The sequence below is a fragment of the Leopardus geoffroyi genome, chromosome E1 (assembly GCF_018350155.1).
Source record: "Leopardus geoffroyi isolate Oge1 chromosome E1, O.geoffroyi_Oge1_pat1.0, whole genome shotgun sequence".
NCBI lineage: Eukaryota > Metazoa > Chordata > Mammalia > Carnivora > Felidae > Leopardus > Leopardus geoffroyi.
Genome location: NC_059330.1, coordinates 13,641,848 through 13,669,724, shown reverse-complemented (window position 1 = coordinate 13,669,724; position 27,877 = coordinate 13,641,848). Strand labels below are relative to the sequence as shown.

General features: G+C 41.4%; 2 protein-coding genes across 2 annotated transcripts; both read left to right on the top strand.

Moving 5' to 3' along the window:
* The first annotated feature begins 161 nt into the window (after window positions 1-161).
* Window positions 162-27,877, top strand: LOC123603182 (olfactory receptor 1D2). Its single transcript, XM_045487733.1, has 2 exons — window positions 162-574; window positions 25,019-27,877. Exon 2 carries the CDS (start codon window positions 25,027-25,029, stop codon window positions 25,966-25,968), a length of 942 nt encoding a protein of 313 aa, XP_045343689.1. The 5' UTR covers window positions 162-574; window positions 25,019-25,026; the 3' UTR covers window positions 25,969-27,877.
* LOC123603181 (olfactory receptor 1P1-like) lies at window positions 9,400-10,394 on the top strand. Its single transcript, XM_045487732.1, has one exon. The coding sequence runs from the start codon at window positions 9,406-9,408 to the stop codon at window positions 10,369-10,371; it is 966 nt and encodes a 321-aa protein (XP_045343688.1). The 5' UTR covers window positions 9,400-9,405; the 3' UTR covers window positions 10,372-10,394.

The following is a 27,877-nucleotide window of genomic DNA, read 5'->3' as shown; positions in this document are numbered from 1 at the left end:
GGTCTGTGAGTTCGAGCCCCGCGTCGGGCTCTGTACTGACAGCTCGGAGCCTGGAGCCTGTTTCGGATTCTGTGCCTCCTTCTCTCTCTGACCCTCCCCTGTTCATGCTCTGTCTGTCTCTGTCTCAAAAATAAATAAACATTAAAAAAAAAAATTTAAATTCTTCCCAGCTAAGAACATGGTACTTCTTGCCATTTTTTTTGTATCTTGACTGATCTTCTTCCATCCAGGTTTCTAGGTTTCTTCCTATAGGTCTTACACTTTCTTGTTGCACTTAGGAGTTTTGCTCTTGCCCCTGTGAAATTTTCCCGTTTCTACTTCTAGCTTGTTTTTGCTAGAATGGAGAAAATCTGTCATATAGATCTTCTTTCATCCAGCCTCCTTTATATCATCTTTCTGTATCCTCCGATGTTCCCACCACCCGGGCGTTTGCTTCACACTCAGTAGTATCTGTCCATTGAATGCTGTGCATTGGAACTGGCAATGCCTGAAGGCAGACCTGCCCTTTGAAGGGGGAGGAAGAAGCTTTGCGCTTACCTAGGAGATGAGGGGGCGCAACTTGATGTAATCGAAGGTAAGAACTGAGGTTTTAGATTTTCAGGGCATTGGGTTTGAGTCTTGACTCTACCACTTGCAAACTGTGTGAACTAAACAACTTATTTTTACTTAATTTTTCTAAACACCAGTCTCCTTCTCTATAAATGGTGCTGATAGTTTCTACTTTGTAGTGTGATGTAAAGGTTAAACAAGACAATAACAAGTACACTCAGGAAAGTGCTCTGGAGAGTAAGCTCTCACTAAATGTTGATCACTACTTACAATTGTTTCAGAAGTGTTTATCTTTGACATTTAAACATTCCAAGATATGATAATTTGCGGGTCTTTTATCCTTCAATAATTATGTGCGGAATTTAGAGAACCATTTAGATTTTCAAATGCAGGACTCTTCCCAATTTAATACGATTTGCATCAGACTCACATATTTTGCTTTCTATTTTAGGGGGTTTCTTAAATTCTTACATTGGAATTTGGTTTTCTAACTGTATTTCCTTGCCCATTATTTTTATCTCTGTCCCTTTCATTTCAAATTTTGGAGAAAATTTCAAGTTTGTATTTTCAAACCGGATGATCTTCGCTGGAGTCTCCATGTTAATATTATTTGTACCTTATGTAGATTTTATAAATTCACATTTTTCTGCTGAAATGTTTTAAAGTAAATTATAGATATCATATTACATCCCTAAATATTCAGCGTATATCTCTTTAAAAAAACCTTTTCCAGGTGCCTTACATAGCATTTTCACACCAACCCAATTAATAATCATTTCTTTATTATTATCCACTCCTAGTTTATATTTAAATTTCTCCACTTATCCCCAGAGGTGTCCTTTTCAGTTGTTTTGTCAAAATAGGAGTTTTATCCTGGACCTTGCATTGCATCTGGTTGTTATAAATCTTGTTATGGATTCTTCCTCTCTAGTAATTCATTTTTTCCCAACAGTGACTGACTGAAGTGATTATTACAGTCTCTTCTTTCTCAAAGTCAGGTTCACTGACAGGGGCAGCAGCATCCCTGGGAGCTTGTTAGAAATGCAGATTATCAGACCCCCTCCCTGCCCCCTGCATTCTGCATTGACTTGTGTGCCCCTGGTGACTCATATGCACATAAAAGCTTAAGAGGCATTCCTGTGGTGTCCTACCTTTAGGACTTCTGTGAGTGTTTCCTTTTGAAGCCAGCTTCCTCTCACATCCTGTATTTCTGTAACTGGAAGTTATTCTAGCAGTTTGATAACATTTAAGTTAAATGTTTTTGGCTAAAACACATCATGTTATATTGTGTGTCATGATTGGCCGATACTAAGATTCACCACTGGATTTGTGAAATGATAACCTGATTCCTCCATTGTAAAGTCACATTTTCCCCGCTTGTGACCAGGAAAGAATCTGCGTGGTGTTAATTTGACATATACAAATACCCAGTTCCCCATCAACCATTCACTGAATGGCTTTACCCCCGTTTGATATCCTCTTTATTCCTACCTGAATCAATGCTTTACTTAGGGTTGTAAAGTGTTCCTCATATTGGTCTTAAACACTTGTTTTTAAGTGTTTTTTTTTTTCTCCTAGGTACTTCGCCTTTTTCGTTTGCTATTATAAATGGGTTATTCTCTTTCAAAACATCTTCTAACTGGATATTGTTTTTATATATGGATAGACTGATTCATTTATGTTGATTCTACATGTTACTATTCTCACTAGTCTTAATGTTTTTCAGTTGACTTTCTTATGTCCTCCAGAAATCTTTTTTTGTACAATACTTATCAGATTTTAAAATCAGCATTATCCCTGCTTTATGATAAGATTTTGGAAGTTTGTCTTCTCTTTCTATATTCCGACTAGAAAAGGAGATTGCCAGGGCACCTGGGTGGCTCAGTCAGTTAAGCACCTGATTCTTGATTTTGCCTCAGATCATGATCTCAAGGTTCTAAGATTGAGCTCTATGCTGTCAGCACAGAGCCTGCTTGGGATTCTCTCTCTCTTTCTCTCTCTGTTCTGTTCTCTCTGTCTCCCTCTCCTTCTCTCAAAATAATACATAAATTAAAAAAAAAAAAAAAAGAAAGGAAAAGAGGTTGTCTATCTTTTAAAGTTTGTGGGATCTCCTGTTCAACTCGGTGATCCTGACACTTCTTTAGGGAGCGGCTCTTTGACAGGTAGGCTATATTGTATTTTTGTTGGTTGTTTTCCACCGTCCCTGAAGGAGGATTACGTTTGATCCTTGAACAATGTCAGGGTTGGGGTGCTGAACCTCCCAATATGAAAATCTGTCCCTAACTTTAGACTCTCCCCAAACTTAACTATTAACAGCCTACTGTTGACCAGAAGCCTTACTCATAACATAAACATTCAATTAATACATATTTTGTGATGTTATATGTATTATGTGCTGAATTCTTACAGTAAGGTAAGCTTGAGAAAAGAAAATGTTATTAAGAAGATCATAAGGAAAACACATTTATAGTACTGTGCTATAAAAAATCTCTTTGTTAGTGCAGAGCCCCATGTGGGGCTTGATCTCATGAATCATGAGATCAAGACCTGAGCTGAAATCAAGAGTAGATACTTAACCAACTGAGCCACCCAATTGCCCTAACATGTATTTTTTTTTTTTTTTTTAATGGAAGGTGGTTGGCTTATACTTTTCACCTCTACCAGGGTTAATTTTGGTACATTGTAGTCTCCGAGGATTTTTCATTTCATCTAGAATTACAAATTGATTTGCATGGACTCTAGCTAAATAGTCTTGTGATTTTAAATAATTTCTTTTTCAGTTTATGTCCCCCTTGTCATTTCTTATTTAGTTTATTTGTGTGTTTCTCTCCCTACTCCTCCCCTTTTATTGTTGCTTGATTGGGTTAACAAGTGACTTATCTCTTAGATTGATTTTTTCCAGTATATACAATTCACATACCATCCAATACATGCAAAGTGTGCAGTTCAATGGCTTTTATCATATTCTGCATTCACTGAATTGTACAACAATCACCATAATAAGTTTACAACATTTTCATCACCCCCAGAAAAAACCCTACACTTCTTAGCTATCACCCCCACGTGTCCATCCCTCCAAGCCTTAGGCAGTCACTAATCTACTTGCTGTCTCTCTACATTTGCCTGTTTGGGAAATTCTATCGAAACTGAATTATACAATATGTTGTCCTGTGTCTGGCTTCTTTCACTTAGTGTAATGTTTTCAAGGTACACCCATGTTGTAGCATGTAGAAGTACTTCATTTCTTTTTAATACAAAATACTATTTCATTTTATGGATATGCTATATTTTATTTACCCATTCACCAGTTGATGGACATCTGGGTCATTCTCAGTTTTTCTGTTATGAATGATGCTGCTATGAACATCTGTGTACAAGTTTTCGTGTGGATGTATGTTTTCATTTCTCTTGGGTATACTTAGGAGTGGAATTGCTGGGTCATATGAGTAATTCTATGGTTAGCCTTTTGAGAAGCCTTTTGTAGACTGTTTCCCAAAGACACTGAAACATTTTACATCCACACTAGCCATGTATAAGGGTTCCAAGTTTTCCCAACCCTCCACAACACTTCTTATCTGATTTACTGATTCTAGCCATTCTAGAGGATAGTGAAGTGGTGTGTCATTGTGGTTTTGATGTGTGTTTCCCTGATGGCTAATGACATGGAACATTTCTTATGTTCTTATTGACTGTCTTCTTTGGGGAAATGTCTACACAGATCCTTTGCTCACTTTAAAATCATAATAGTTGTCTTTCTGAGCTGTGATTTTTCTTTTTATATTCCAGATGAAAATCTCTTACCCGATATATGATTCGCAAAATTTTCTCCCACTTTATGGGTTGTCTTTTCACATTCTTTTGACTTCCAGTAGCATGATAGACAGTTCTCCATCCCCTCACTTTCAATCTGAAGGTGTCCTCAGGTCTAAAATGAGTCTCTTGTAGACAGCAAATAGATGGGTCTTGTTTTTTTATCCATTCTGGTACCCTATGTCTTTTGGTTGGAGCATTTAGTCCATTTACATTCAGTGTTATTATAGAAAGATACGGGTTTAGAGTCATTGTGATGTCTGTAGGTTTCATGCTTGTAGTGATGTCTCTGGTACTTTGTCTCACAGGATCCCCCTTAGAATCTCTTGTAGGGCTGGTTTAGTGGTGACGAATTCCTTCAGTTTTTGTTTGTTTGGGAAGACCTTTATCTCTCCTATTCTAAATGACAGACTTGCTGGATAAAGGATTCTCGGCTGCATATTTTTTCTGTGCATCACATTGAAGATTTCCTGCCATTCCTTTCTGGCCTGCCAAGTTTCAGTAGATAGATCCGTCACTAGTCTTATTGGTCTCCTTTATACGTTAGAGCATGTTTGTCCCCAGCTGCTTTTAGAATTTTCTCTTTACCCTTGTATTTTGCCAGTTTCACTATGATATGTCGTGCAGAAGATCAATTCAAGTTATGTCTGAAGGGAGTTCTCTGTGCCTCTTTGATTTCAATGTTTTTTTCCTTCCCCAGATCAGGGAAGTTCTCAGCAATGATTTCTTCAAGTACACCTTCAGCACCTTTCCCTCTCTCTTCCTCCTCTGGAATCCCAATTATGCGTATATCATTATGTTTAATTGTGTCACTTAGTTCTCTAATTCCTTCCTCATACTCCTGGATTTTTTTTTTAATTTTTTTAACATTTATTTATTTTTGAGACAGAGAGAGACAGAGCATGAACGGGGGAGGGTCAAAGAGAGAGGGAGACACAGAATCTGAAACAGGCTCCAGGCTCTGAGCTGTCAGCACAGAGCCCGATGCGGGGCTTGAACTCACGGACCACGAGATCATGACCTGAGCTGAAGTCAGACACTTAACCCACTGAGCCACCCAGGCGCCTCTCCTGGATTTTTTTTTAACTCTCTTTTTCTCAGCTTCCTCTTTTTCCATACTTTTATCTTCTAATTCACCTATTCTCTCCTCTGCCTCTTCAATCCGAGCTGTGGTCGCCTCCATTTTATTTTGCAGCTCATTTATAGCATTTTTTAGTTCCTCCTGACTGTTTCTTAGTCCCTTGATCTCTGTACTAATAGATTCTCTGCTGTCCTCTATACTTTTTTCAAGCCCAGAGATTAATTTTATGACTATTATTTTAAATTCATTTTCTGTTACATTGCTTAAATCGTTTTTGATCAGTTCATTAGCTGTCACTACTTCCTGGGGTTTCTTTTGAGGAGAATTCTTCCGTTTCGTCATTTTGGATAGTCCCTGGAGTGGCGCGGAACTGCAGGGCTCTTCCCCTGTGCTGTCTGGAGTAACTTGCATTGGTGGGTGGGGCCACAGTCAGACCTGATATCTGTCCCCAGCCCACGCTGGGGCCACAGTCAGACTGGTGTGTACCTCATCTTCCCCTCTCCCAGGGGCAGGACTCCCTGTGGAGTGGTGTGGCCCCTGTCTGGGCTACTTGCACACTGTCAGGCTTGTGGTGCTGCTTCGATGGGATCTGGCGTATGAGCCGGGGTGGATCCGCAAGGTGCACAGGGGCGGGAGGGGCAGACTCAGCTCGCTTTGCCTTGCGGGGGGAGGGGAGGTCCGCTTTGGGAGGGGCCCCTCTTCCGTGGGCCTGTTGTCTACGCTTGGCTCCAGAGAGTCCATTCTGCTAGTCTTCTGGCAGCTTTCTGGGTTATTTAGGCAGATGTGGGTGGAATCTAAGTGGTCAGCAGGACGCGGTGAGACCAGCGTCCTCCTACGCTGCCATCTTCTTTCCCACATCTCTTTTCACATTCTTGATGGTGTCCTTTGAAGTACAAATGTTTTAAGTTCTGATGAGATGCAGTTTTGGTTTTTTTTTTTTTTTTTGTTTGTTTTTTGTGTGTGTGCTTTGGTGTCATATCTAAGACACTATTGCCTAATCCAAAGTCATGAAGATTTATGTCTATATTTTCTTCTAAGATTGTTATATTTTTAACTCTTACAGCTAGGTCTTTGATCCATTTTGAGTTACTTCTGTCTGATCTAAGGTAGGGGGTCCCAATTCATTCTTTTGCAGATGGATACCCAGTTGTCTCAGCACCACTTGTTGAAAAAGACCAAAAAACTGTTTTGTTGTTGTTCTGTGTTGGGTTTACTTTATTTGTTTTCTGATTTTAAACTCCACGTTTGCTTTAATCTTGTCCACATACAGTTTATTTTTGTTGTTCATTTTGTGTCAGATGTCCAATTCATGTATTATTTACTCTTACTCACATAAGTGTTTAAGGCAATGAATTTTCCTTTGATTATATTGCATAGACTCTGGTACACAGCATTGCTATTATTGTTTTCTAAAACTCTGAAATTTAGGTTTTTATTTCTCTTTTGGAGTTGAGAGTTAATAGAGGTATTTGAAACTTTTTTCCAGGTTGAATGGCTATTTTTGTTTTTTGACTTTGTTAATAATTTCTACTTTTGTTGCAATTTTGTCAGAGAATTGAGTTATTACTGCTTTGTGGAATTTTTTGAAGTCTTCTCTGTGGCCTTATGTATTGTCTATTTTTTAGATGCTCTTTAGGAACTTGAAAGTAAAGTGTATTTATGACTATTACTGGAACACAGTGATATATGTTATATATACACATTTACATATACATACATATATATTTATACTTAAAATTCATATACATACATTCACACACATATCTTATTAATTTGTTTAGTATTCTCTGTTCTTTTTTTAAAGTGTTTTTAAGGATAAATTTTTTTTGAGTAAACTCTACCCCCAATTGGGGTTTGAACTCATGACCCCAAGATGAAAAGTCGTATGCTCTACCAACTGAGCCAGCCAGGTGCCCCTCTTCTTATTTACTTTTTATTTTTATTATTTTTTTGACTTTTTATTTTATGTATTTATTTTTTTAATATGAAATTTATTGTCCAATTGGTTTCCATACAACACCCAGTGCTCATCCCAAAAGGTGCTCTCCCCAATGCCCATCACCCAGTTTTCCCTCCCTCCCACCCCCCATCAACCCTCAGTTTATTCTCAGTTTTTAAGAGTCTCTTATGGTTTGGCTCCCTCCCTCTCTAACTTTTTCTTCCCCCTTCCCTCCCCCCATGGTCTCACTTGATCTACGTTGGAGGACAGATGTATCTTTCTAGACTAATAGCCCTGGCCTTCTACTCTCCTTATACCTGGAATGACTTCTCTAAATGCTGAATTTTGGGACTTAGCTTCTCTGTTCTCATTAGGAATCTGATCACTTTCAGAAAAAACTCACTTTGTTTTGTTCTTCCACATTTCATGTTTTACTAATGCAGGCTCTTCCCCTGTGCAGTGGCCCATGATAGTCCAGCTAAGCCTGTGAAAGGGAAAATAGATTTAATTTTGGAGGAGTATTACAAAACTCAGTGAACACAGCTGAGATGGATTCTCCAACCTAGTCTTTTTCAGTAACAAAGATGATTCTTTTTCTCCATCTGACTGACCGACTCCATGACTAACCCTCAGTTGGTTCCACACATGCGAAAGTGCGATTTTCATGTATTGAGCCCACTCAAGCACTGAGAGCACTTCCTGTTCAAAATAGCTTTTGTGGTCCTTCTAACATACAGAATAAAGTTCCAGATTCTTTACTTTCCATTCCAAACATTCCCAAATTTGACTCTTAGTTCCCTTTCTAACATTCTCTTACATTACAATCCCTCCTCTACCTCACACTCGAAACCTATCCACCCCATCTCTGACCCTGTCTAGGGCTTCCTACTGCCTGGCCTTTGTTCAAGAGTTTGCCTTGATAGGCTGCCCTCATCCATCTGCTAAGATCCTGAACTACATTTATGGCCCAGAAAGCCTTCCTTTTCTGCCTCAGTCTGCTTTGTCTCAGAAATGTGTGTGTGTGTGTGTGTGTGTGTGTGTACACAACCAGTTTTGGAGATTTTGGAGACTGGAGATTATGGTTTCTTTTTGGTTATCACAGATAACTGAAGAAGAGTTACCTGTACATATCTTTATTAAAAAGCTGATTGTTAAATTGATTTCTGACAGAATGGATGATATGAAATTTTGGGCATGAAGGATCAGAACAGGTTGTCTGGGGTCTGAGAGTGATTTGTGGGCAGTTGAATGGGTAGAGAACCCTGAATCAAAATATTATAGGACTTAGGGGTACCTGGGTAGCTCAGTTGGTTAAGTGTCCAACTTCAGCTCAGGTCATGATCTCACAGTTTATGAGTTCAAGCCCCGCATTGGGCTCTGTGCTGACAGCTCAGAGTCTGGAACCTGCTTCTGATTCTGTGTCTCCCTCTCTCTCTGCCCCTTCCTGCTTGTGCTCTGTCTGTCTCTCTCTCTCTCTATCAAAAATAAATGAAAACATTAAAAAAAATTTTTATAGGATTTCAACATAGGCAGTTATGTCTATCCCATTAGATTGAAAATTCTCCACAGGTAAGGATTATCAGTGTCTTATTTGCCTGGCACTCTACCAGGTCCAGAGCTGGTGCTTAGTCTCTGTGGAATGAATGAATAAATGAATGAGTGGATGAAGGAAAACTTCTTGACGCCCTTGAGAGTATAGCTGAAGAAACAGAAATTATAACTAAAGAAATCTGGGACAGAACAGAGTGTGGAGAAATAAACCAGGAAAGAAATCTACTTTAATTCTCTTAAATTGTGTCTCTCACACTTCCTAGCACATTGTATTTTTAATAAAATTCCTAGCACATTGTAAGTTTTAATAAAAATATACAGTGCACACAATGTGTGATCAGTACAGATACAATACGGTCATTCATTCTTCTCTCGGGTTCAGAGAATGGCATACCTATCAATCATCTAGAGTAAAGTATGTTTAGAGAGTTTTCGTGGGTCTCAGTGGAGTTCTCTTTCTCTAGCTTCTGGGCTCATGGCAGGAGGGAACCAGACCAGCATCTTGGAGTTCCTCCTCTGGGGACTCTCCGAGCGGCCAGAGCAGCAGCGCATCCTCTTCCTGCTGTTCCTGTGCATGTATGTGGTCACCGTGACTGGGAACCTGCTCATCGTTCTGGCCATTGGCACCGACGCACGTCTTCACACACCCATGTACTTCTTCCTCGCCAGCCTGTCCTGTGCTGACATCCTTTTCACCTCCAGCACTGTGCCCAAGGCCCTGGTGAATATCCAGACCCAGAGCAGGTCCATTTCCTATGCGGGATGCTTGGCCCAGCTTTACTTCTTCTTGACTTTTGGGGACATGGACATCTTTCTCCTGGCCACAATGGCCTATGACCGCTACGTGGCCATCTGCCACCCTCTCCACTATAAGATAGTCATGAGCCGCCAGCGCTGCACCCTCCTGGTTACTGCCTGCTGGGTCCTTACGAGTCTTGTTGCCATGACCCACACTTTCCTCATCTTTCGACTTTCCTTTTGCTCTAAGAAGATCATTCCTGACTTCTTCTGTGATCTGGGACCTCTGATGAAAGTGTCTTGCTCTGACACTCAGGTCAATGAGCTTGTGCTGCTCTTCTTGGGAGGAGCAGTCATTTTAATCCCCTTTATACTCATCCTGGTCTCGTATATCCACATTGTTTCAGCCATCCTCAGAGTCCCCTCTGCCCAGGGAAGGCACAAAGCCTTTTCTACATGTGGGTCCCACCTTGCTGTTGTTGCCCTCTTCTTTGGGACAGTGATCAGGGCCTATCTGTGCCCCTCATCCTCTTCCTCCAACTCCATAGAAGAGGATACGGCTGCTGCTGTCATGTACACAGTGGTAACTCCCCTGCTGAACCCCTTCATTTACAGCCTGCGGAACAAGGACATGAAGTGTGCCCTGGCGAGATGTCTCAGGGGCAAAGTCTTCTTTTCCTTGGGCCAGGGACCTCCGAGGTGATACTGCAGGTGTCCTCCATGCCCTCCAGGGAAGTCTCTACCTCAGGCTTTTCTCTAGATCCTCACCTCAGAAGTCTCTACCTCAGGCTTTTCACTTCTGATGCCCACATATGTCTATGACAACTCCCCTCCCTGAGTCGCTTCGTGACTTTGATATTGTTAAGGAAAATCAAGATTTTGCTTCGTGCTTTAAAGTTAATATGTTAAGAGTTGCTTATTTACTCATTTATTTTACTTATCACTTTTCACAAGGAGAAATGTCTTTTGCAACGTTTCTAATTCTAAAAGTCTGTGCAGCCTTTTATTCTAGTTCACTAAAATTCAATTAGCAAGGTCATGGAAAGTGGGCCAATGATCAGAATATTAGCAAGTAAGGTCAATATTGGATGGCAAAGAGTTTATGACTCTAAATAAATAAATATATATATTCTATAATAAAGGGACTCCATTTGTTCTTGTTAAAATCCATTGAGTTTCACTTATTCCCAACTAGGGTAGGTATACAACCCATAATTCAGAATAGCCTTCAAGGTGATGGCCAGTTATGAGCTGGAAAGTTTTAAGCAAAAGGGTAGTGAGACAAGACACAGTCCCCATTACTGTAGGTTGTCCCAAGGTTATAAATAAAGTTTGTTATCTCTACTCTCCACTGGTAGAGTATATAAGACCTTCATGCCTGAAGGGTGTGAGTTCTTACTCTTGTCTTTTTGTAGCAGGTGACTGAAATTGTTCATTAACATTTATTACTGTACATGGAAGCACTAAGAAATACCCAAGTGAATACCCTAGGTTTAAGGCATATTATTTCCTGTCCTCAAGTAGTAGCAACCCTATCTTCCTGCTAATCATTGTCAATAGTCCTAGTTAGGAAAGTGACACCATCTTTTCCTGTGGGCCTACTGTATAAGGAGCACAAAATGTCAGAAGGCAATCACAGCTTTTATTTAGTGGGTTCCTTCAAGGGAGTGAGGTTTTTACACTTTGTTCAAAATGGTAAAAGGGACAAAGGACTAGTGTCTAGAATGTATAAAGATGTTTCAAAATACAACAGGTAAAAAAGTACAATCAGGAAATAAGCAAAAGATATGAACAAACATTTCACGGGGGATACACAGATGGCAAATAAGCACATTGAAAGATGTTCGGCACCATTAGGGAAAGGCTGATTGAACCACATTTGTCAGAATAGCTAAAATAAACAGTGACAGCATCAAATGCTGGTGAGGATCTAGAGAAACTGCACCACTCATACTTTGCTGGTGGGAATGTAAAATGTTACCGCCAGTCTACACAGTAGTTTGGCAGTTTCTTATGAAACTAACATGCAGGTACTATACAACCCAACAATTGCATTCCCTGGAATTTATCCCAGAGAGAGAAAAACTTATGTTTATTAAAAAACCTGGACACAAATGTTCATAGAAGCTTAATTTTATCTTATTTTAACGTTTATTTTTGAAAGACAGAGAGAGACAGAATGTGAGCGGAGGAGGGGCAGAGAGAGAGGGAGACACAGATTCCAAAGCAGGCTCCAGGCTCTGAGCTGTCAGCACAGAGCCCCTTGTGGGGCTCGAACTCACAAACCCGCAAGATTATGACCTGAGTGGAAGTCGGATGCTTAACCGACTGAGCCACCCAGGTGTCCTGAAGCTTTATTTTAAAACCAGCAAAGGAGAGGCATCTGGGTGGCTCAGTTGGTTAAGCATCCGACTCTTGCTTTCAGTTCAGGTCATGATCTCATGGTTTCAGGAGTTTGAGCCCCATGTAGGGCTCCGTGCTAATGGCATGGAACCTGCTTGGGATTCTCTGTCTCCTCTCTTTCTGTCCCTCCCTTCCTTGCACTGTCTCTGTCTCCCTCAAAATAAATAAATAAACTTGAAAAAAAAGAAAACCAACAAAGGAGTAATACCTAGAATTTATAAGAAGCTTCTGCCAAAGGAAGATAGAAATAAAATCTAGAACAAAGATGGGTAAAGTATATAAGAAGGAAATTTCATAAAGAGAAACCCAAATTGTTAACAAAATATGAAGAAATGTTAAACCTCACTGGTAAATCAGAAAGTAATGGGATGAACTTTACACCAATTGGACTGTCAAACTAGAGTCTGATGATACTCAGTTGGTGAGAATATGAGAAAACTAAAAACAGCATGTACTATGATGGGAAGGTAAACTAGTAGAGACAATCAAAAGAGCAATCTATCAGTCCTTGACAAAATTAAAATTAAATATGTCTAGCAAAATTAAAATTATATATATTTATAGATATATTTTGATATATTTTGATATAAACATACTTTTTCAAAACTAAAATTAACTATATAGAGCAAAATTAAAATTAAATGTATATATATGAGATATATATAAAATTCTGCTAAGTACCTATAGATTTCTCTCCTGATTATCTCTACTAGGATATACATTATATGTATATATAGTGTATATATACACATATCCATCCATCCATGAATCTATCTATCTATCTATCTATCTATCATTATCATCTGTCTATCTCCTATTACGTAGTAGCCTCATTCCCGGGTGTATGCTTAAGAGAATATGTCTTAGAGTCTATAGAGAAACATACACAAGGCTATTCATCACAGTGTTATTTATAGCAGTGTGGAGTTAGGTGTTCACCACTTTGGCAAATGGGTAAATAAAATCTGGTGGATACATACAGTGGACTACTAGGCAAAAGAAGTATCACTCTAGGTATACATAGAGCCACATGAATAGATGTTCTCTATAATTTTTTAAAGTGTGATTACAAATACATGGGCTGGTAGATAGAATAAAAATAATCGTGTATCTACTATTCAGCTTAGTAATCTTAAAATGTCATTTTGTGTGTGTGTGTGTGTGTGTATTTATTTAGTTAGTTAGTTTTAAGGTTTATTTATTTATTGTCAGAGGGTGGAGGGTCAGAGGGTGGAGGAGAGGGAGAGAGAGAATCCCAATCTACACTGTCAGTGCAGAGCCCAATGCGGAGCCCAAACTCACAAATCGTGAGATCATGACCAGAACTGAAATCAAGAGTTGGTTGGATGCTTCTAGCCCTTTATCTGATATGTCATTTGCAAATATCTTTTCCCATTCCATTGGTTGCCTTTTAGTTTTGTTGATTGTTTCTTTGCAGTGCATAAGCTTTTAATCATGATGAAGTCCCAATAGTTCATTTTTGCTTTTAATTCCCTTGCCTTTGAAGATGTGTTAAGCAAGAAATTGCTGTGACTGAGGTCAAAGAGGTTGTTGCGATGAACCATGGGAATCTACCCCCAAAAACCAAGAGCACACTTGGCACACTGTATGTTAGCCAATTTGACAATAAACTATATTAAAAAAAAAAGTTGGAGGCTGAACTGACTGAGCCACCCAGGTGCCCTTGTGTGTGTGTGTCTGTGTGTGTGTGTGTGTGTGTGTGTTTAAATAAAACATTAGAATTACAGTTGAGAGAACTTTTGAACTCCTAATCCCATGTTAGTTTTTCCTTCTCCAGAGGTAATCACTATCTTTAACTTTGTATTTGTCATTCTTATGCATGTTTTTATAATTTTACTTGAAAGTTGTGCACCCGCAAAAGGAGTTAGCATTGTTTTTCATATTTCAAAATTTTATTTCAATGGTATCATCCAGTATGTATTCTGAAACTTGCTATTTTCACTCAGATTATGTCCTTGAGATTTGTTCATGTTGATCCACATACTCAAGTTCATTATTTTTCCTGCCGTAATAGGTTTATGGTACTATTTGTCTACCTATCCTCCTGTTGAAGGATATTTCGGTTATTTCTAGCTTTCACCATTGTAAACAATGCTGAAATGAACTTTCTTGTACATTTCTCTTCGGGTACGCGAATGAAAGTTCTCTAGAGTATATTGATAAGTATGAATTGCTGGAAGGAGGGCGAGGTGCACCTTAAATCCTACTAGTGCATGCTGTTGGTGCTTTTCACTGGTTGGTTCATCCCTGCCTACCAGCTGCTGTGAATGTTGGCTGCTAATGACTTATGACTGCCCTTTCTGTGGTGGTAGAAGTTAAGCACCCCCGCCCCCCGCCTTTTACTGCCCTGAAGTAGAGGGGGAGCCAGTGGCCAAGGACTGGCTGACACTGGGTAGACAAAGCTAGCTCCTTACCTCTGGATGGATTTGATTCATTGGATGCAATTTATGTTCTTGAGTTCCTCTGAAGACCAGGCTGAAACTAATGTACTGAGTCCCTACTTACCCCCATCTTCTTCTGAGGGCACTCCTTCGATAGACCACTCTCACAATTCCCATAAGCCAGGGAACCTGACCCAAGGTAATAATAATGTTTTGCCAAAGACTCTCCAAAATGGTTGTATCAATTTATGCAGTTGAGCTGAAGCTCAAAGGCTGAGAAAGAGAAAGCCATTCAAGGAGTTGAGGAAAGAGTTCCAGGCAGAGGGAAAACAAAGACAAAAGCTCTGAGATGAAATAGCTCTGTAAATTCAAAGAACTGAGAGAAAGTCAGTACCGCTGAAGTTTTGGGAACAATAGAAAGAGAAGGATAGTGGTTGGGCTTGTAGATACTTGTAGGAGTGAGGCCAGGCAGGACTTATAGGCTGTTTTACATTTTTTCTAATAGTAATAGGAAGTTCTTGAGATGAGTTAAGCAGGAGAGTGATAGGGACCAGCTTAAGCTTTAAGAAACTTACTCTGGTGTATATAGAGAATGGATTGGAAAGAGGTAAGAGAAGCAGGGAGTTGGTGTCCATAGAGCAAGGAGAATGGATCATAAAAAATAGTGTTAGTGCAAAAAGTAAGAAACATGATGGGATCTACAACATAATATTCTTTGTGTATATAAAACACACGACATACAAACAGATGTATTCTTCGGGGATACATGTGTATATCGAAGTGGCTGCCTATGTAGGGGAAAAAGAAGTGAGTGGAGATTGGAGCTTATAAAAGACAATGAAGCCAGAGACATGCTTTTGCAAGGAATGGAGGTGATAATGTGCCTTGAATCGGGGTCTATAATTTACTCAATTCTACACCCAAAGAAAACAAAAATCGAGACAGCAGCAACCACTTTCCCCACCACTATTTTCCCTCTCTTGGAGATCCCTGTTTGGGATGGGGAAAGGTCAAAGATTGTGCCCCACTTTGCTTCAGAGAGTGATAATAACTTGTTGTTCTGAGGGCCTCCAGGACCAGGTTCTCAGAGACATTAAAAATAATCTAACCTTTTACTTACTATGTGGCTTCACTGGGTTGCAGAGACTTTCCCTAGTGATCGATTCAGCATCTTAGTCAGAACCTGAAAGCCAAAAGAAGCAGAAATTCTCTGGAGCCTCATTAGTGAGGAAACAGATGGAGCCTTGAGGCAGTCTGATGACGGGTTCTGGTGCGATTCCCCTGATGCAACTTCGCAGCCTAATTCCTCAGTTCCCTGGGGGGGTTCCATGGAGCCAGCCCTGTCTCTGGGTTCCAAGAGAATCCAGGCTGAGATATCTTGTCTTTGCACAAGTTTATGTCCTGGTCCCAGGAGACCTGGAAACCAACTTCTCCCATATGTGATGTAGCTCTGTGACCTCATCATCCAGGGCAGGGATCGACACCCATTAGGTATCAGCAAATGTCTGCAGATAAAAAGTGAGGGCCTGAATGCTTGACTGAGGACAAGGACCTTGATATTTTCCTTTAAGTGCTCATGAAAGCATATGGCATTCTGTCCAGATGTATTTGTCAACTCATGTTCAAAGAAGTAGTTAAGGTTGCTTCTTTGTGTCTCTGTGTAGCTTTGAGAGACTTAAAGTCCTGGTGGCCGGCAATCATGTTTCTGGAGGACTGTATGTCAGTTTTATCCAATGTCATGCTGCTCTGAGGGACTTCAGAGCCTCCTTCTCCGGATACTGTTCAAGAAACTCCCAATCCCAAATGTATTGGGCAAGCATCCATGGACCGTAGTAGTTTCTCAGTGATTAGCATCTGAGCTGAGGAGTATGGAGGAAGCCAAATCTTGCTGAATGGAACCTTAACCAAATAACCTCCCAATAGGCAAACACTACCAATGTCTTCTAGGCCCCAAATTTTGGGCTGGGGCCTGCAGACCTTGAGAGGAATGAGTGATTCTCACCCAGAGATACCCTAGATCTTGGTCCATTGGGAAACAAGCATAAGTAAATATCACCTCTAATCCCATCACCCAGAGACAACTGCATGCCACATATTGGTATATTTACTTTTAATATTTTTGTGTACATATAGAAAGTGTTCCTTCTTGTTGTCTTATCACATAAGAAATTTCCCATGCTCATAAATGTGTTGCCTAGTATTTCACCTGTCATAGGTACCATCATATGCTTAAGCATTTCCTAGTTGATGGGCATTTAAGCTCTTTTATTTTTAAACTTGTAAACAGTATTGTGATGGATATCTTTGTTTATAAGCTGATTCCATTTTGAATGATTTATCAGGACATGTATCCCTAGCCGTGGAATTATAGGGTCAAATTATATGTCTCCATGGCTCTAATCATCTTTTCTTTTCATTTGAGAGAGAGAGAGAGAGAGAGCGCGCATAAGAACTGGGGAGAGGGGCAGAGGGAGAGAGAGAATCTGAAGCAGGCTCCACACTCAGCACAGAGCCTGATGTGGGGCTTGATCCCATGACCCTGGGATCATGACCTGGGCTGAAATCAAGGGTCAGACCTTCAACGGACTGAGCCACCTAGATGCCCTTCTAGGTATCTTTTATATGCTAATGTCTTCCAAATGTGTGCCACCACCTAAGAGGTTTTATACCTAAATACCTTCTTGCCATCTACCCTGCTCACCTCTCAGAAACTCAAACTCTTCTCTATATTAATTCATTATGCTCCCTCCCCAGGTCCCCCAAGTCAGAAATAAAGGATCATCCTTGATTTTAACGTTTCTTGTATCTCTAAGATCCAGTCCCCTCTTGATGCTTCACGAATTCGTCTCCAAACATAGCTAGATCATCTCTTTTCCTATCTCTCCTGCTCCCATCCTAGCTCAGGCCACCTTCCCTACTTGCTGGGCCCCTGCTCTCTCTGCTTCTGTTCCTGTCTGCCTCCAGCCCAGTCTCCTTGCAGCAACCAGAGTGGTCCATTCAACCTAAGCCAAACCATCCCGCTCCCCCAGCTGAAAATGCTTCAGTGGCTTCTCGTTGCAGTTATGGCATGAAAACCAGGACGACTTTCTGGCTTGATCTGCCCTTACACACCTCTCCATCTCAACCTGTTCCACTCACAGACTTGCTGACAAACCACTAGCAGTGACATTCTTTCAGCCCTCAAACACACTTCTGTGGTTTTGAAGATCCTGTTCCCTCTCTCTAGAAGGCTCCTTCCCCGACTCTCAGAGGAGCTGGCACCTTCTTGGCCCTCCGGTGGCAGCTTGAACGTCTCTCAGACACACTTTCCCTGACCAACCAATCTACGAAAGTGGCCACTCCTCCTCCAGTTATTCTCTGTCTCAGATTATGGTTTCCTGGGGACACTCATTGTTGTGATTAGTTTTTTCCTTGTCTGTTTGCTTTTAGAAGATCTCTTCTGTACTGGTCTGTAAGCTCCATGAAGGGAGGCAATCATGTCCATCTCATTCTTGGTTTCCCCAGCACCTAGCCCAATGCCTGCCATCAGTAAATATACATGAATACAATAAGAAGGAGGGAGGGGAGACCCCCATAACTGAGGTTGTTTTTTGATGAGGGGTGTTGGTTGTCTGGGCTGCTCCTAAAAGGGGATTTGGCTTGTGAAGACTGAGTGCAAGGACTTCAGCAGCAGCAAGAGCCCAACTCTCCACACTGCCCCCATGGGGTCGCTGGGTGGTGGCACCAACGCAGCTCTGACCACCTCATCATTTGACCAGTGGAGGGCTTGTTATTGTTAGATTTCAAGGGGGAGAAACTGAGGGCCTAGAACAAGTCAATAAATGAATCACAGCCCAACTAGTAGTGGAGCCAGGAGCAACCTGAGATCATTCTCCCCTAGCAGTGTGTCTGTGGCATTACTCTGTCCTAGATGGGGACTGCACATGGAAGTCTATGAGACTTCCCACCATGAAGCTGGAAGCATTTTCCTTGAAATTGGTTTTAAGGTAGTGAGCTCCCCATCAAAGGGAGATACGAAGACAAGACAAAATGTTCTTTAGACAGGGATGCTAAAAATCCAGTTCCTCTATTTAGATGGTGTGGAGGGGGGTAGATGGGCTTGTTTGAATCTAGAATCCTTTCATCACTGAATCAGTGGTGCTAGGAGTTTGGTAAGAGAGAGAACGGGCTGGGGCACCTGGGTGGCTCAGTCGGTGAAGCATCCAACTTTGGCTCAGGTCATGATATGGTTCGTGAGCTCAAGTGCCCCATCCAGCTCTATGCCGATAGTTCGGAGCCTGGAGCCTGCTTCAGATTCTGTTGTCTCCGTCTCTCTCTGCCCCTCTCTCACTTGTGCTCTTTCTCTCTCAAAAATAAGTAAACGTTAAAAAATTAAACAGAGAGAGAGAGAGAGAGAGAGAGAGAGAGAGAATGGGCTGAAAGGATCTATGGTTTGGGAGTTCTAAAATCATCCTATCCACCAAAAATAGGAAAGAGGGGGAGGCAACAAAGTGAAAGAAGAGAGAAGGAGAATCTGGTTTACTTCTTGTAAATAAGACCCATTTCCCAATAGCCTTGTTCATTGGAGTGATTACCCATGTTTGTCAGAAGGAGCTGCCTTGGGATTGCTTCCCTGAGGCCGCCCCAAAACTAACAAATAGGCCTGACATAGTCCTGACTCAGTCACTTCCTTCCTGAACTTGGGACTCAGGCACCAGCTCTTGGGTCCCCCAGCCTTGCTGGGGCGCCCACAGACTTACAGTTGGTCTCCTCTATTAGGGGACCAAAGATCCAGGTACCAGCTCCTCTGCTTTTCACCTGTACCCTCCAGCCCTGAATCCCACAGTCTTACTTAAGATGCTTCGTGTTCTGACTGTGAATTGTCATTGAATGGAGGAGAAAAGTGGAGGCAACAGAACCAGTGAGCTCTAAGACCAGCACAGAGCTGTGGGTAAGGTTTGGACATCATAGCCTCTCTCTCTCTTTCTCTCTCTTCCTTTCATTATCTTCTCTCCTCTCCACTTTCTCAGTCACACAAACACACTCACATACTTTGAAAATTCTTCATATAATCTAACTTATAGTATTTCGAGGTAATTAGCAACCCCTTCAATCTTTTCAGTGCTCTACAAAGTGCTGTCACATGCTCTGTCGCACGTGGTTCCCAAGCCTGCAAGGAAGGCTTCACGGGTGGGACGGAGAGGCTCGGGGAGGTTGCATGGCCTCCTTAAGCTGCTGCAGCTAGGGAGCAACAGAAGAGGTGAGAAAGGCCAGTTTTCCAACACCGTGTTGGGAGCCCTTTTCTGAACTGTACCTACAGCTTCTGCCCTCCTGCTGAGCAGACCTGCAGAGGGGTTTGTGGCTCTAAGGCCACCTGACCACACAAGTGTTCAACCTGCTGAGTCTTACAGATTCAGACCAGCATTTCTGTACAATCAGAACCACCAGGTGATGGCTAAAAAGGACTTGGTTCTCAGCACAGAGACACCAACTCATCTCAAGGATCTGAACCTCTTTTAAAAATCTGCATCACAGGTGATTCTGATGCACATGAAGGTGTGGGGGACACTTGCCTTGAGGACTAGAAAGCAGATGGGCCAATGTCCCTTGAGTGTCCAGCCCTGTTACCTGCCTCTGACCTCACTCCTATCAGTCAGGAGCCTGAGAGAGCCCTGAATCCAGGCACCCAGCTGGTTGTGGAGGGTGTATTTCCCTGTTCCTCCTTCTCATCGTCACAACACGGGGTACACATCACTAGCTCGAGACAGATTAACCTGCACGTTTTCTATTTTATTGTGTAAGAGGAAGCTGAAATTTTAATTTAGCTGTTATTGCAAAAATCTTTGCATATATAAATGAGAAAGGTTTTTTTTTATCACTTTTGATGTCCATAATCATGGATATATTTAATGGATTACATAATTTTTTAGAACAGCTTTATTGAGATGTAAGTCAATACTATTAAAATTAACCCATTTAAAGTATACAGCTCAATGGTTTTAATACAGTCACAGAATTGTGCAACTATCACCACAATCTAATTTTAGAACACTTTCGTGACTCCCCAAAGAAGCCCAGTACCCATTAACAGTCACTCCCATTTCACCCTTCCCACCACCCCTGGCAACCACTAGTCTACCTTCTGTCTCTACGGATTTGCCTATTCTGTATTGTTTTTTTAACATTTGTTCATTTTTGAGAGTGAGAGAGACAGAGCATGAGCAGGGGAGGGGCAGAGAGAGAGGAAGACACAGAATCTGAAGCAGGTTCCAGGCTCTGAGCTGTTAGCACAAAGACTGATGCGGGGCTCAAACACAGGGATCACAAGATAGCGACCTGAGCTGAAGTCGGACACTTAACCTGATTGAGCCACCCAGGCGCCCCTATTCTGTAATTTTTTAAGCAAAATATCTACTGTTGAATGTTTATGTTGTTTCTACATTTTTCCTATTACTAACAAGTCTCTGATACACATACATACATTTTTTTTTACATTTTTTCTGGCTATAGTCTTAAGATAAATTTCTAGAACTAAAAAGTACTTAATCAAAAGCATGTTCTTTTGTTTGTTTGTTTCCAGAATCACAAAATGACACTGCTGAGTGTACATTTTTCTCCTTTTTGGTGTGTGTGGAAAATACCCAGCAATGTGGAGAAAATCTTTTTCAAGAGTAACTCCACGTGTGCGTGTGTGTGTGTGTGTGAAAATGTACTTTATAGCAGATTTCTCTGACCTTCAGGAAATACAAAATTCAATTTACAGAACACTGGAAGACCAGGTATAAGCAGTCTGGTATTTGCTTCCATGTTCAGCATGACCACAGTGATTTCTAGCATAAAGCATAAAGTTCCTGGATCTCAAGTATCTTCAATAGCTGCCAGTCTAATTTAAGACTATTGTGCTTGCTTCTTCAAGAGATACCTTTCTCAATACTTGTGACTTAGCCTTAAAAAGTCCACTTTGCTATTTCCTTGAGGTATTGAGTTAATTAAAAAACTTCTTTCTCTTCATCTTGATTTACTTGTAATGAAAGCTGTAAAAATTAAAAAGTGTTTCACAAGTGAGATTGGCAACGATGAAGGAGACTGACAGTTTCCATGACATTACTTTGGGGAGTGGGAGCTGAAACTATCTTTTTGGAGGACACTCTGGCAATATGTATGAAAATGGAAAGCATGCATCCCTTTGACTATAAAAATATATCCAAACATGTATGTACAAAAATATTCACCATATTTCTGTAACAGAGAAAATGGGGGAAAAAATCTACATATCCATCATCAGAATATTGATAGAAGTATGTGTGGTATTATCATAAAATGAAATAGTATACAACCATTAAAAATGATGAAAATAGGGGCGCCTGGGTGGTGCAGTCGGTTAAGCGTCCGACTTCAGCCAGGTCGCGATCTCGCGGTCCGTGAGTTCGAGCCCCGCGTCGGGCTCTGGGCTGATGGCTCAGAGCCTGGAGCCTGTTTCCGATTCTGTGTCTCCCTCTCTCTCTGCCCCTCCCCCGTTCATGCTCTGTCTCTCTCTGTCCCAAAAATAAATAAACGTTGAAAAAAAAAATTAAAAAAAAAATGATGAAAATATTGATTTAGACAATGTTCTCCAGTGCATTGTTGAGTGAATAAAAATGATTTAATGAAAAAACTGAAAGAATTTCACCAAAATGCTAATGGAATCTGGGGTGATTTTTACTTTTTCTTTTTTTTTTTTTTTTTACATTTTTCTGTGTTGCTTGAATTTCCATAATGAATTTTTTTATTTATAATTAATAGATTGCAATACAGTAAAAAGCTAATTTTATTTGGAAAGAATCCATGAATATCTTTAAAAATGTACATTTAAGGGGATGGGTACATTTCAAATTAGAAGTTAACAATAAAGTGAATACAAGTTTAAAATGGAAGTTAACACAGATGTCATAATAAAGAGTAAAAAGACTGGCACATACAAAAAGAAAGCTATGGACCAATCCTACTTATAAATAAGAAAAAACAATATGGTTTAATATCAGGAAAGTTATTATCAGTGATAAACAGTGAAAAAGCATCTGATCAAAAATGCCACATCCATATCTGATTATTACAATACTATCATAAATTACAAATAGAAAAATAATTGCTGAAGATATATACTCTCTTTTGCTTAAAATCCTTTACGGCTCCTAACTGCACTTACAATAAAAGTTTAAAACCTTAACAAGACAGCCTGCTCTGGACCCTGCTGGCCTGCATGACTTCATATCTCACCGATACCCTCCTCACTCTGCCACACTGGCCCTTACTTATTCTGTAGACACAGCAAACCCTTCCTCAGGGACTTTGCACACACATCACTATCTACAAGGCTCTTCGCTCAGGACTTCATAAGACTGACTGCTTTTTTGTCCTTCTTTGTCTCAACAAAAAAAAACATCAAAATATGGGAAGTGGTTATTTATCTCCACTTGGTAAATTAAATCCAGTCTAGTTATATTCTCTCATTTTTTTGAAAGCTTTTATTCCACTTACAGTAGATTTTCAAAAGAAAAAGACACAATAAACTGTTTTAATCTTAAATACTTTTTTTAAAGCTTATTTATTTATTTTGAGAGAGCATGAGTGATGAGGGGGTGCAGAGAGAGAGAGAGAGAGAGAGAGAGAGAGAATCCCAAGCAGCCTCCACACTGTCAGCACAGAGCCCTACGTGTGGTGTGGCTCCATCCCAGGAATCATGAGATCATGACCTGAGCCAAAGTCGAGAGTCGGTCACTTAACCAACCGAGCCAGCAAGGTGCCCCTAATCTTAAATACTTTTAAACTGTTTTTGGTACAATATGAAATGTTGGTCTAATGTTTTCCCTTAAATAGACAGCTATCCCAATACCATTTATTGAATAACACAATTTAAAGTACTACCCTAGGGGTGCATGACCTGAGCCAAAACTAAGAGTCAGATGCTTAACTGACTGAGCCACCCAGGCACCCCAGATCTTTAAACATTTCTAGAGTATTGTAAGATGATAGAATTTTAAATAAGACATAGACATTATTCCTGTAATATTAGGTATGCCAGAATGGAAGTTGCTGGAATGACTGAATTGCGTAAAGATTTCCCCATTATGTGTTTGTGCCTGTTATTAGTTTGTTGTTAACTTAAAATATTATATTTTTAATTTTTGGAGGAGCCTCCATACTGGGTTTAAAAAAAATTTTTTTTTATGTTTATTTAGTTTTGATAGAGTAAGACAGAGTACAAGAGGGGGAGGGGCAGAGAGAGAAGGAGACACAGAATCCGAAGCAGGCTCCAGGCTCCTAGCTGTCAGCACAGAGCCCGACATGGGGCTTGAACGCACAAACTGCGAGATCATGACCTGAGCGGAAGTCGGATGCTTAACCTACTGAACCACCCAGGCGCCTCCATATTGTTTTTTACAGTGACTGCATCAGTTTGCATCTCCACCAACAGTGCCCTAGGGTTCCTTTCTCTACATTCTTGCCAACACTTCTTGTTTCTTGTCTTTTTGATATTAGCCATTCTGAATGGTGTGAGGTGATATTGTGATTTTGATTTGCATTTCCCTGATGATGAGTGATGTCGAGCATATTTTCACGTGTCTGTTGGCCATCTAGATGTCTTCTCTGGAAAAACATCTATTCAGGTCCTCTGCCCATTTTTTAAAATGGGATTGTTTGGGGGCGCCTGGGTGGCTCAGTCGGTTAAGCATCGGACTTCAGCTCAGGTCACAATCTCGCGGTCGTGAGTTCGAGCCCCGCGTCGGGCTCTGGGCTGATGGCTCAGAGCCTGGAGCCTGCTTCCGATTCTGTGTCTCCCTCTCTCTCTGCCCCTCCCCCGTTCATGCTCTGTCTCTCTCTGTCTCAAAAATAAATAAACGTTAAAAAAATTTTTTTAAATGGGATTGTTTGGGGGTTTTGGTGTTGAGTTGTGTAAATTCTTTATATATTTTGAATATTAACCCTTTTTTACATGTATCACTTACAAATAAATATCTTCTCCCATTCACTAGGCTGACTTTGTTTTGTTGATGGTTTCATTTGCTGTGCAAATCTTTTTATTTTGGTGTAGTTCCAGTAGGTTATTTTTGCTTTTATTTCCCTTGCCTGAAATTTCACTTATACGTAGAGTATAAAAAGCAAAAGAAACAAACAAAAAAACTCACCAAACAGACTCTTAAATTGCAGAGAACAGACTGGTGGCTGCCAGAAGGGAGGTGGGTGTGTGGATGGGTGAAATAGGTGAAGGAGATTAAGAGGTACCAATTTCCAGTTAAAAAATAAGCCGCAGAAATGAAAAGTATAGGATTGGTAATATAGTCGATAAAATTGTAATAATATCATACGGTGACAGATGACTACACTTACTGAGGTGAGTGTTGTATAATGTATAGAATTTTCAAATCCCGTTGTACACCTGAAACTAATATAAATTGCATATCAATCATACTTTGATAATAAAATTTTAAAATTATAAAATTTAATCTAAGACATTTTAATTCTAATAAAATAGTTAATTTTGCTTATATGAATGTTCATATTCATTGGTGCCTATGTTGCGGACAGTTGGGAAAATGCACGGAAGCAACCAGAGTGGAGACTCCGAGTTCCTGCTCCTGGGGATCTCGGAGAGTCCTGAGCAGCAGCGGATCCTATTCTGGATGTTCCTGTCCATGTACCTGGTCACAGTGGTGGGAAATGTGCTCATCATCCTGGCCATCAGCTTTGACCCCCGCTTGCACACTCCCATGTACTTCTTCCTGGCCAACCTCTCCTTCACCGACCTCTTCTTCGTCACCAACACAATCCCCAAGATGCTGGTGAGCCTTCAGTCTCAGAACAAAGCCATCTCCTATGCAGGGTGTCTGACGCAGCTCTACTTCCTCGTCTCCTTGGTGGCCCTGGACAACCTCATCCTGGCCACAATGGCATATGACCGCTATGTGGCCATCTGCCGCCCCCTCCGTTACACCACGGCCATGAGCCCTGGACTCTGCATTTTGCTCCTCACCTTGTGTTGGGCACTTTCTGTCCTCTATGGCCTCACCCACACCCTCCTCATGACCAGGGTGACCTTCTGTGGTTCCCGGAAGATCCACTACATCTTCTGTGAGATGTATGTCCTGCTGAGGCTCGCGTGTTCTAACACCCAAGTCAATCACACGGTGCTGATTGCCACAGGCTGCTTTATCTTCCTTACCCCCTTAGGATTCATGATCATGTCCTATGTCCGGATTGTCAGAACTATTCTCCAAATACCCTCAGTGACTGGGAAGTACAAAGCCTTCTCCACCTGTGCCTCACATTTGGCTGTGGTCTCCCTCTTCTATGGGACACTTGGTATGGTATATCTGCAGCCCCTCCAAACTTACTCCATGAAGGACTCAGTAGCCACAGTGATGTATGCTGTGGTGACCCCCATGATGAACCCTTTCATCTACAGCCTGAGGAACAAGGACATGCATGGGGCTCTGGGAAGACTCCTCCTAGGGAAAGCCTTCCAGAGGTTGACATGAGGTAATTTGGGGCACTGAAGTGGAGACTGGGAATTTCCTCTACCATGTGCAAAGCATTATCCTATGGGAGACACATAAGTGAGTGGGACATAGCTCCAGCTCAGAATAAGCTCATATATCTGTGATGAAGAAAAGACACCTACATGTAACCCAGAGTTCCCCAGACCTCACCAGCCTTGGCAATAAATAAGGTTATGCTAACATGAATACTTGAATTTTGCAGGATCCTGACCATAGGATCACAGTGCCACCCTCCCAGCCTTTCAAAATGTGCCCAGTTATGGCCTGGGGAGGGGTGGGTCTCTGGTTTTCTCTAGCACACATCCACTCATGGTTCTGAGCTCTGGCCCTCTCTAAGGGGACTGATGCCTATAAGCCACTTGGAGAAGAAGACTTGTACCACTCTGTGGCAGATGCACTGGGTAGGTTGTCCATTCCCAGCTCTGCTGGCCACAGCTCTTACTGCTTTAGCACTAACCCATATTCTCTCTGGACACAGACCCTACTGTTCAGGCAAAGCTTGCAGACAAGTGCTTTTCCTCCGCTCTGGGTTGGTTTTCATCTCTTGGGCTTCAAAGCAATAGTTGACTGTGTTTCTCCTGCTTTCCTTTTCCCTGTGGGAAGACCTTAACCTTGGGCAGTCCATCCTGTCCTTTGTTATTGTGGCTCCTCACTCCATTGCCTGTCCCATCTCTCTTGCTTGCTACCACTCTATCCTTCACTCAGAATAAAGCTCCCCAGCTTATCAACACATGCATGAACAGGAATGGCGGTGGAGGCAGTAGAAGGCAGGAGGGAACTGTAAGACTCAATCTCTACCTAGGCTCCAGCCATGTAAAATGCAATGAATGGAAACTGAGTAGCAACTGGTAAGTCACTGAACTGTGGCAGTTCCAAAGAAGGAGCAATCCTTTGCAGATGAATCAGTGGAGCCAGATCAGATTTTGACAGATGGGGAAATGAATTGATTTGAGGTTCAATTCATTTAACTGATAATGATCAAGTGCCTCTTAGGGGGCTCAAACTGGGTTACAAACATGAACCAGGAGTTCACAATAGACGGGAAGAAGAGTATTTTAACGCGATGGCTGATGGCAGTGGTCATGCTCTGCGTAGGAGGGTTGAGGGGCACAGAGGAGGAAAGCCTAGCTTGGCTTGTTAGTGAGGGAAGATTCAGGGAAGGCTTCCTTAGGAGGTTGACAGCTGGCCTGAGACTTAAGTAATGCCATGTTAAGAGCTACCCGGGGAAAGTGGGACAAAGTAAGATCACTGTGACAGAGGAGGGGAATGTTGTGGACGGGAGTCTTGCTATCTGCGCAGCCAGCCAGCACTCTCGTCCCAGCCTTACCTATACCTGTGTGGTCATGGAAGTCACCTCACCTGGCTCAGCCTTGTGTTCTCATCTTTTTGTTGAGTACGACAGCATCATGTCACTCAGAGGGTAGCCGTGAGGAAAATGAGATAATGTGCAAAAGCCCTTAGAGGAATGCCTGGCCCATAGCCAGTGCAGTTGTTATTAAGCAAGAACAGGTGGACAGAGAGGGAGGAAACAGCCCGACAGGCGAGGGGAAGGTCCTAGCCGAGTGTCCTGGGTGAACAAGCAGTCGCCAGTGGGAGGGACTTCAGATGGCCTCAAATGCCTTGTAGAGGAGCTTGAAATGAGTCTGCAGACAATGAGGTCCCATGGGATGTTTGTTCGTTTTAACTTTTATTGTTTTTATTAAACCAACAATGTACACTTCTGGCAGAAATATTAAAATCAAAATAAACCCCAAATAATTACCTGTATTTCTACTGCCCGCAAACAGCTATTTGGTATAAATTCAATTTGGTATAAATTCTAAACTTTGACCTCTGGTAATTATATATAATCATATTTTTTTCCGAATAAATTCAAATTGTCTTGAAA